Source organism: Cololabis saira, chromosome 4 (assembly GCF_033807715.1).
Source record: "Cololabis saira isolate AMF1-May2022 chromosome 4, fColSai1.1, whole genome shotgun sequence".
Lineage (NCBI taxonomy): Eukaryota > Metazoa > Chordata > Actinopteri > Beloniformes > Belonidae > Cololabis > Cololabis saira.
Genome location: NC_084590.1, coordinates 29,895,378 through 29,906,182, shown reverse-complemented (window position 1 = coordinate 29,906,182; position 10,805 = coordinate 29,895,378). Strand labels below are relative to the sequence as shown.

Sequence of the window (10,805 nt, the reverse complement as noted above, 5' to 3'; positions counted from 1 at the left end):
ATATACATATATATACACACACACACACACACACACACACACACACTGTATATGTATGTATGTATGTATGTATGTATGTATGTATGTATATATATATATATATATATATATATATATGCACACACACACACAGTACAGAACAAAAGTTTGGACACACCTCCTAATTCAAACAAATGGGGAAGTATACAAAAAAAGAACGAAGAAGATCTCATCCAAAACTGCAAAGTCAAATGGCATGCAGGTGTCTACCCTTTTCTATGTAAATCTGTTCAAAATAAGTATGAGTGTGCAGTTTGAACTGAACAATGCTGTATATTGTATGTATTTCAGTTAAAATAGCGATACAGGAACTGTATCAGGGTTTCAGCGGTGTAAAAATGCCAAGGTGGCTGATGACTGGCTTATTTTTCATTTTGTAAATGTGCCTGTAAATACTTTGACTGTATAAATTAAAAAAAATGTTAACTTGGTATGGCTAAATATTCTTCTGTCTGATAATGTGATATTCTTTGTAATTGTATGTACTGAAAGTGGATCTCTCTCTGCTCCATGTAGTGGTCCACCTCATGCAGGGTGCAGGCACACCCTCTGACCTAAAGGTATAGGAACAGGAGGCTTTTGTACAGCCTTATATAAATTGTGAATGGAAAATTATATAAATTATAGTGATCTTACATTTCACGTATCATCAAATAACAAATCACTGTGGAAAATAGTATAATATATACCTTGTGACCTTGTGAGCATGAACCACAAGCAATTCCTGCATAAACAATGGCAGGTAACCCCCCCTAGTGGGAGAAAAACCTCAAAGCCAAACAGTGTCAAAGAAAAACTCTCCTTTAATTTCCTTTAAGAGGGAAGAAACCTTGAGCAGGTCTTAGATCATATGGGGGATCCTATTGCAGAAGACCAGCTTTGTAGAGGAAGAAAAGAGGAGGGGGATAAGACAGAGAGGATGAAACACAGAGAGAGGAGAGGCCCAGCAAAAATGTATATTGTACATAAGACAAAATATGTTAGTAGTCTTTATCCATTAGCTGGACAACTAAGAGTTCTATGTACATATGACTGATACAGTTGGTTTACTACAGACACGACTATATAAACAGGTGGACAGCAGACACTGGGGTGGTCAGAGGGTGTCACTGCAGGTCAGCATGCAGCTCTGGAGGCTTTGGCCTGCAAATATGTACAGCAGAGAAGAAGAGGGGGCAGACCAGCACGACAAACTACAAAAACAATGGAGCGCAATTATGATTGAGATACTTCTAATTAATAACCGTGGATTGAGCTGAAGAAAGGAAAGGGAAGATGAGGAGAGAAAAAAAGGTGAGGGGCTCAGTGAATCATGTTGGTGTCCCCCTGCAGCTGTGGTTTTAAAGGTGAAGGTGGTGTCAGCCTCCTTAACCCAAATTGGAAGTTGGTTCCATAGCAATTCAATTCCATTTTATTTATATAGCATCTACTACTACACAAGTTGTCTCTAGGTGCTTTCCAGACCCAGAACATGACACTCGAGCATTTATTACATAAACAATGGCAGGTAAAAACTCCCCCAGTGGGAGAAAAATCTTAAGCCAAACAATGGCAAAAAAAACTCCTTGAGCAGGACCAGGATCATAAGGGGGGACCCTCCTCTCGAAGGTCCCTGATAACAGAAGACCAGTCTGTCTACTGTAGCACTTCCTTGGTTACGTTCTACTGAGGGCAATTTAGGATACTTTTTTTTTTCCCCCACCCACATTCATACAACACTTCTTAATCCATCAAGCATTTTCATTAACACGGCAGTATAAATCTGGTTTTGCCTCTTGAGCATAGATCACTTCTACCAAAACTGCTGTGGTAACCTGGTCATGGCCACAGTCTAAGGGCGTGGTATTGTTGTTTGTGTTTTGCAAACTAGTATCGTTCCGGCCCCACTGATCCTCCCACCCGTGTTGAATAATGTGATAATTTGAACCACCAAATCAGTTGTTCATACCTTTACAAAAAGAAGAAAAAAAAAAAAGGAATCAGCATGAGATAAAATGTAAACCCAAAGGCTGGCAGCAAGACCTTTAAATATTTTTTTCCATCTCATTTTCATTTCACAGTTTAAGGATGGTTTTGTAACGGTAACTTCCACCTTTGAGAGGAAAACAAATATTAAAACAGACAAAGAGGACCAGATTTAGAAAAAAAATGCATTTATTATTCCTATGAAGTACTACAAAGGTCAGTGAAAGAAATTCAACACTGTTCAGTGTTAATGTACAACAGCAACACTCAGACTGATCGGATGCAACAATGACAGACTAAGGTAAATTTTACTTGCACACACTGAGAAGACTGATAAATGAATGTAACTCGAAGTCCTTCAGAACAATGTAAAAGCTTGATAACAGATGTTTTTGAAAATTAACAATATTAAGATTTGATAAACCCACTTGAAATTATCTTCTTGAACGACGGCTGGGGCCTTTGAAAGGGTTATCCTGTACAAAGACAAAAAAAAAGATTGAGAAAGTATTAAAACTTTGAACAAGAAAACCGGAAAATACACTATTAAACTGTTCTTAAATAAAGTGTCAAATTAAAAGGTAAGGGAAGGTATATATTTTTTTGCATGAAAAAAAGTATTTAAGGTTTCAGGTCATTTTTGATTTCGACAAACCTTGGGAACACATTGTAATTCTGCTTTGGATTTCGAGCTTGCTTTCACAGTTGGAAAAAAAAAGCAGTCTGAACTTATGAAATATAAACGCCCTCAGTATCCTTTCCTGAGATTTCAATGTACCTCATCATCATCATCGCTATCCTCAAATGCAACTCCTCGAGATGACTGGCTCTGGCTCTGAGAGCTGTACTTGGAGAAGGATGACGATCCTGAAGGTCTGTGTTGGGAAAGGAGGGGGGCGGGTACATTTTTAAAGAAACACCATTTGAATATCAATGTCAAGAACTGTTTTCTTCAACCGTGGTCCTCAGGACCAGTGTATGTTTTATAAGATTTGAGAAGACCTTGATGACAAACGGATGGTGATGAAATCAGATGTGATTGAGCAGGGAAGGAAGGAAGGAGGTAAAGAAAAGGTTTCTGCATATCTGTGTTAACTTCAAACAGAGATCTAGTCCACTTGAGTCCAAAGAGCACAAACACCTACCTTGGAGGCGGCCTGGTAGCTTTCACTGCAGGAATATCGTCATCTGAGTCATCAATTATCATCTGGAGATGGTTGGAGAGAAGAAACAAGGTTGCAGAATTATGAAGATCATGGGCAAATTAAAAAATGTGTACAAACTTTATTAGTAGAGAAGGTACAAAGCTGGAGTACAAGGAACATGGAAAACAAGGAACAGTTTTAATTTTAGATTGAATTAGGTTCATAATTTGTTAAAGTTAAGAAACACATCAATGGTCTTGGCAGAGGAGGTGTTCTGATTTACTAGGTTGACATACTTCATCAGCTGCAGATGATGAGCTGGCTCCATATCGCGATTTCTGGGATGGAGCCTGAAATGCTAAAGAATGAGATATAAGTGACAGAGAAAAGTGGATTTAAGGTTAAAGTAGGGGGCTGAATAAAAGTTGCCTTACCTTGCATAATACTTCTGCTTTGTGTTGATGCTGAGGATTTCTGGGAACGACCCCGACCAGCTTGTTTTGGTTCAGAAGCAGCTGCACCTGATCAAAAACACGTACAGTGGAATTCACATTTTACAACCAACTTAAGTTTTTTACCGCCACAGTTAACCAAATTTGTCAATAACCAGAGTGTTCAGGAAATATTACAGGAATAAGATGTTTCTGTAGCTCTATCAGACAAGTACAGAACCCACAGAGGGAAGAGGGAAGGCGGAGGTAGATACGAGATACACAGCTCCTGAGCAGCTACATGGAAACCATGGACCTGCTGCCGGTGTTTTCAGTTTGGGGATTTCTATTCTGGAGCTTGTCTGTAATATTGAGGTTCCTAACGGAGCAGAGGGTAAGAGGCTCCAAGAGTGTGGGTTTCTTACACGGTTTTTTGGGGCCAGCATCATATATAGGAATGTCGGTAGCTCAGCAGACTCCTGCTTAAATTCAACAAAATAACTTTTTCTTCTTCTTTTTTCCCTACAACTAAATTCACGCTTGTGAGATTTTTACATCGTCAAAATGCCCAAATATGTATTATGGCTGAAGGATTAACTGATCTGTTTTTTTTTTTTTAATCAAAATCTCCATTTTGACTGTAATTTTGATGTAATTAGCAAGTTGCAAAGGTCACAATTATTTACTTGGCTCAAAAGGGATTATTTTGGTCTTTCCTCGGAAAACACGATGAACATGTGCCAACATCTGTAAAAAATAGGTGAAAGTAACAAAAAAAAAGAAAGGCAATAGAAACTGTGCTGATCCTGCCTAAGAAACAATATTTCAGTGATGTTTTTTAAGTATGATAGTGACTAATGAACCGAAACTTGACAGTTAAACATTATATCGCAAATACAACTGTAACCTTTATATCTGATCGAAATATTCAGAAATTTTCCCCAACACGTTCAGCACTAAATCTAACTTTTCTTATCAAGCCTACCTACACTGACTGTAATCTGTTCGGTCATTTATGGATAGTGAGAGACACGAACACCCTTTCCTGGAAATGTTTTACTGTTAAGCATCAAGTGCTGAATTACAGTCAGGGCTGACATTTGTGCTGGAATTTTCCTTTAACCATCTTTATGTAAATGTGAACTCAACTGAAAGTGTGAGTATCTAATGGGACTCTCCTCGGCTATCTTGAAGAATAGCACATTTGCAAATGTGAGAACTGATTACAAGCACGACGGTGCATGAGTCCGGAAAAAACACAGCCGTTACAGTAAGACGTTTTGTATGTACATTTCTGTATTTTTCCGGTATTCTTGCAAAACAGTTTGATAACCAGACAATATTGATTGTCTTTTGTGTGTTTGTAGCTTATCACTCAAGTCACTAAACCATTTTTTGTGTGTGTTAGCAGTCTTGTCTCATACACAACATAGATTCTTGAATCAACACGAGAACATCCATATACTGCAGCCCTCCCCCCTCACCTCTGCCCCTGCCTCTGCTGCCTCGTCCTCTGCTTCCTCGCCCTCTGCCGCGTGTAGGGGCAGGAAACGGAATTGAACCTTCATCAGAATCCATGGCAACATCTCCAAAATCATCTGATTCACCTGGAGGATCGACATCACCACGTTCCAGTCGGTGAGCCTTGGCTCTGTTGATAGCCTGAGAAGGAGAGAGATAATAATACAATGCAGAAGCTATTTCAGATCTTTGTTATTCTTTACTTACTTCTTGAATCTCATTGTCCTCTTCAGTTGTGTTCTTTTTAGAATCTCTGAATCGCCGAATCTGAATGTATAAAGATATCCACTGTAATCCTAGCACATAAAATAAACATACACTCAGCTGGTAGAGGTATATTCTCTTGCCTCTTCATCTATATCCTGCTCTGTAGCAATTCCTCTGGCCTGAAGATGGCGCTGTGTCTTCTCTAACTGGTAGGTGATGAGCTCCTCAATGGCATCCTTCTCATCTTTGTCCACAAACTCCTGGATGGCCTTTCCCATGCCCTGCTCTGTCAGCAGAGACAGCTGCACCTTCTGTGAAGCCGGACATAAACAGTTGAAACACAGATGAAAACAAGCCGATCATAAGTCCCATGAGTATGCAAGCATGTGTTTTTATTGAAACACACCTGCTCAGCTGCTTCAAAGTACTTTTTAACTAGGTCCTCCACTCTCAGGCCCTCAACAGCAGTGGTTTTTATCAACTTGCCATAGTCAACATTGACCTCATCTGAAAAGTACAACAAAGGAAACTCCTCACATGGAAATCCTTTTACATGTACATTTATCTCAAAAGCCTCCATGAAATTTAGGAATAAATAATTGCAAATACTAAAAACCCATAATGCTCTTAATTAAGTCTGTTCAGGGCTATCTTAACTGGTAACCAGGTCAAAGGGAGTGTAATTAGCCTGTGCCACACCTTTGATGTCCTCCTTTTGCTCACGTCGTCTCATGAAGTGAATAACGTCTTTTGGGTTGGCCACACGCTCAACAAACTTTTGACTGAAGCGAGAGGTGTTGAACGCCTCAAAGCCCCCGCTGTAGTCCACCTACAGAAGGCATCAGAAAGGGCTAATTAGATTTAAATGTTAATATGAAGTTGTGTGCGCAGTTTACATGTGTGCGGCTCTCACTCTCAGCCGAATTAAAGGTTTCTCCGGAGTGAGTGGACTTCCGAGTCTTTCCCGCTCAGCTTCTTCCAACATCTCTGTGACCTACAGGATGACGAGAAAGATAAAGGATACATTGAGACAAGAGGTAGCAAAAGCAAGTTGTCGGAGGACTGTTGAGGGTTACCTTGGCATAGCACAAATCCTCCACCTTCTTTGTAACCTGAGGTGTGTCAGGAGTGAAAATGTCTTCAAAGTCAGCCAGCACCACATCCTGAATAAAAAACTGACGCACAGTGTTTAAGGGGATCTTTTGCAGATTCATCTTTCGACCTTTCACTCTCAGCAGTCCTATGTGCCTGCATACACCCCCCACAGAAACAAGAACAAAAACACAAGGGATTAACAACTTCAGCCTGTCGAAATATGTTCATAATTTGGAGTCCATCGTCCCCTGTGTTTGTGTTTTGGGTGTACGCATACTTCTTAGCGGCCTCTCCAGGGGATAGGGAGGTGGCCACAGAGCTTCCAGGCTGTGTCACATAGAAGAGCTGCTGCTCGTTTCTGCTCGGTGCAATCAGACATTCGTGCTCGTGACCCCACACCACCAGGTCGAGAAAGTCATCCAGGAACTGCTCGGGAATGTAGTTTGTAGGACCATGTTTACTCCTTCACAAAAACAATTAAAGAACAATTATAATGTAGAGATTATCCGCTTACTTCATTCAAATACTAATTGGGGCTGTCATTCCCAAATAATGCATCAAATATTTATACAACAAATCGATACACAAAGAACATGTCAATGCATGGACTAAGCATCCCAAGCCAATTTGTTATTCACACTTTTAAGAATGTGTTTTCTATCAATTCCTTTCAAACGTCTTACCATGATTAGGATACTGAGGCATACTGACTCTTTGAATCACATATGATTCGCACATGTCTTTTTTGTCTGCAATACATTAATGGTTCATAACAAATTTCACTAAACCTTTAAGTCACATATATATGCATTTTCAACATTCAACAGTTTGTTTTGGGTTGGGTTTTTTTTTCGTGCATGTGTGTGTACGATTGTGTGATTCCTTCACCAGCCCTCTTGCATTTAAAATTAGACAAGCACTAAAATACAGCTCTGTCCATATAACTGATTATTTTTTAGCGCACACGCACCTGTTCTGGTGGATTGTAAAGAGGTTAAACCATTCATCTTGGTCTTCTTTGGGGCGAAGCATTGAAACCTGGTTGTTGACAAACATTCTGTACAAGCGCTCGTCTGGGATAGAACCTTTACACCCATTCAGTGAAAAGAAGAAAAAAAAAAAAAGAGAGAGAGAAAAAAAAGGGGAGAACGCCAAAGTTATCTCAACAACAGACGCAACCAGCCCATCATAAAACACAGAGCACAAACTCACCAAGACCATAAAGGGCCAGCTTGGTGTTGCCTTTCTGCATCAGAATGGGACTAATTTCGATCCTTTCCACGGAGTTGGAGTGGCCAAAATGATTAACAAGACCAGAAGCACTTAGCAGATCCAATGCGCACAAACCTTCGGACTAGAGAGAAATAAATAAACCATCAGGACACACAAACAGCCACATATATACAGAAATGTGTGTACTTATATGAATATATAATAGGGGTGCAACAATTAGACGAAATTGTCAACAAAAATCGATAATAAAATAAATCAACTATTGTCGACAAGAAAAAAAATAAATAAAAAAAAACGACAGAGGGAGGCCTCTTGTTCTCTTCTATCTTTACGGAGAATTGTAGATACGCAATAGCATTCAGTCGCAATTGTTACCACATTTGTTTTTCAACAGGGTCTAGCATCGCCCGCCCTTTCTATCTCTGCTGAGTACATCGCCAGGTAAACAACATGGCGGCAACTGGCAGCAAAGTTCATTAAAAGATGCGTTTTTGAATGAAGTGTAAATCTTTCTTGTTTTTATTTTTAACTACCACAATATTTAAAAAACCTCATGCAAAATTTAAAAGCTGAGAGCTAAATAAGAGCCATTTAATAATCATGAGATTCATAATGTGATTAGTCGACTAATCGTTTAATTAGTGGATGCCTAATCAACTATCAAAATAGTTATTAGTTGCAGCCCTAATATATAAAAGTGGGCGGTTGTTGTTTGCAATTTCTGTTATTTTAAAAGCAACTCACCCCAGTTGGGTCATCATGATTACCATGAACACTGAACACAGGAATAGAGATGTTCAGGTTTTGATCCTGATAGTTCACCCAGGGGAACCTACAACACATAATACAAATACAAATGTATTCAACACAAATACACTATTGATGGTTACAAACAAACAAAAATGAAAAAAAAAGCAGAGCAGAATAATTCAGGAACTGACTTGGTTGTGTTGAAGTTGACAGTCTGGTCACTAAGGATGTTGAAGGTTACAGGTGAGTCTCCCATGCAGTATTTTCTTAGCAAAGTGATGCAGTTGTGGAGGCATCTACGTGAAGGTTTATTGTCATGAAACAAATCCCCCCCCAGCAGGATTAAGTCTACCTGGAAACCAGGAAACGAGCGTGTAAAAAGAAAACAGAGGGTAATCATTTAATGAAGGCAGGCACACGATACTTCTGGTCATGCAAGCACACAGAGATATAATTGTGTTTGTCCGTATAAGCACCACACTCATCCATCTGGAGTACCTGTTTTGACTTGGCATACTGCAAAATTTCATCAAATGTGATGAAGGTGTCATTGCCGCGTATAGCATCTTTCTCGAGGTAACCAAGATGAATATCTGTGGCAATTAGGACCTTGAAGGTATCCTCATCATCCCTAGAAAAATAGTACGCAAAAAAAAAGAAAATAGGGCTCATCCAGGGGCGAAAATCCCGGGGGGGACAAGTCCCCCCCCATTAGTAAAGCTGTCCCCCCCTAGAATAATTTGAGACAGAATTAATAATTTTGGAACAATGCAGTAGTATTTAGTAGTGATACACCAAAATGAAAATTTGTGACCGAAACCGAAATCGAAAATAATAATAAACAGTAAAATCTCATTACACTTAAAACAAGAGTCATCACCAGAAAAATAACTTGTTATTTGACAATTTTCACCTGTTTCAAGTAAATTTTCACTTGAAATAATTAGAAAAATCTGCCAGTGCGACAAGATTTATCTAATAAGCAAAACAATCTTGTTCCACTGGCAGATTTTTCTACTTATTTTAAGTGAAAATCTACTTGAAACAGGTGAAAATTTTTGCTTTTTTCCAGTGATGAGTCTTGTTTTAAGTGTAATGAGATTTTTTTTAACTAAAAATGAGACATTTTAACTAGAAATAAGACAAATATTCTTGTTAAGATTTTGGGTTTTTGCAGTGTATTATGTCAGATGTGCTGTATTATTGCCACCTTCCACCTAATACCATTGTTTTGTATTGCTCTAAGAAAGGTCTTCTGCCTGTTTGCGAGATAGAGATGAAAATGTCAAAATGCTGTATTAAAGGAAGGCTAAAACTTTTATTCCTTGTCCCACCCTGGATTTATTCTCTAAAATTTTACTGTTTATTGTCCCCCCCAACTATGAAACGGGATTTTTGCCCCTGGGCTCATCAATGTCATTGTTCTAGCCCTGTAAACCTGTAAGCTGTATTGTAACTTGTGTGTTAATTTTCTACATAAAGACATTATTTATTGCTGACTGGGAGATATGGAGAGTTAAAGATTTACAGAAACTCACAATGTGTTCTCTGAGGACATGCCGGCGTGGGAAAATACAGGATCTGTTTAGACCTTTCAATCAGTCGGCAAAAAGGTAAAACCTGCAGAAAATACAACATACATACAGAAAAGAAAATATAGAAAATATAAATGCCATGTATCAAAATGAAAACTCCACTTTATATAAACAAATGTGGTGGCAGCTGTTTACATATAGTTGTGTTACAATAGCAATATTTATTGGTATGCTTTTTAATTTTGGGCGTGTTTTTAAGAGAGTTAAAGAGAGTAATGTGTAACTGTGAGTTAGCATTTACTGAAGCTAAAAACATGTGGGCGGAACACGACAACTAATACAAGCTCAACACGTGTTTAACCCACGTTTAATATGCGTTTGTAACAGTAATTAAGTGCCTGGCATAATACACACATACAACATAGATGGAACAAAAAGCAATAATAAATATGGATACACACCTCCAATCTTTCACCAAACTAACTTACCCTTAAAATCCCGGCAACTCCTGCAAAGTCACACCCCGCCCCTCACAAAAGACTCCTGGTAGTTGTAGTTTTATGTTGAAGTATCACCTCTCTAAGAGAGCATAACAGCCACATAAGAGGACTACATTTCCGCTTGGCTACCAGGGTATGTTTGCTTTACTCACCAAGAAATACCGGTTTCAATATTTCCCGGATTTAACATTAAATCGAACGTGTTCGGTGTCCGGCGGGCGGGGCGGGACTAATGATCATACTCATCCCTTTGAAATTCAACCCAGGGCTTCATTTTTTTCGTGTTTGTCATGTGAAAGTCTTGCAGGGTGATGCGTTCTTTCCACAACGAATATGTGTCTTGACAAATGCATGTGAACCGGCTTATTATATATATCAAAGTGC

At 39.0% G+C, this 10,805-nt stretch overlaps 1 protein-coding gene across 2 annotated transcripts; it reads right to left on the bottom strand.

Annotated features, from left to right (window-relative positions):
* Positions 1 to 2,175: 2,175 nt before the first annotated feature.
* Positions 2,176 to 10,434, bottom strand: mre11a (MRE11 homolog A, double strand break repair nuclease). 2 transcript variants are annotated; one of them, XR_009782548.1, is made up of 21 exons: positions 10,410 to 10,434; positions 9,925 to 10,006; positions 8,885 to 9,017; positions 8,578 to 8,738; positions 8,381 to 8,468; positions 7,616 to 7,757; positions 7,374 to 7,488; positions 6,681 to 6,866; positions 6,385 to 6,556; positions 6,222 to 6,302; positions 6,008 to 6,137; positions 5,715 to 5,815; positions 5,449 to 5,619; positions 5,309 to 5,368; positions 5,065 to 5,242; positions 3,584 to 3,670; positions 3,446 to 3,507; positions 3,150 to 3,211; positions 2,783 to 2,879; positions 2,368 to 2,480; positions 2,176 to 2,334 (listed from the first exon to the last, which is right to left on the bottom strand). XR_009782548.1 is itself a non-coding variant. In XM_061720334.1 (20 exons), exons 2-20 carry the CDS (start codon positions 9,942 to 9,944, stop codon positions 2,439 to 2,441), a joined length of 2,088 nt encoding a protein of 695 aa, XP_061576318.1. In that variant the 5' UTR covers positions 9,945 to 10,006; positions 10,410 to 10,433; the 3' UTR covers positions 2,176 to 2,438. The 2 variants fall into 2 exon arrangements, 1 of the variants encoding a protein (XP_061576318.1); XM_061720334.1 differs by having other exon boundaries at positions 2,176 to 2,480; positions 10,410 to 10,433.
* Between the last annotated feature and the right edge of the window lie 371 nt (positions 10,435 to 10,805).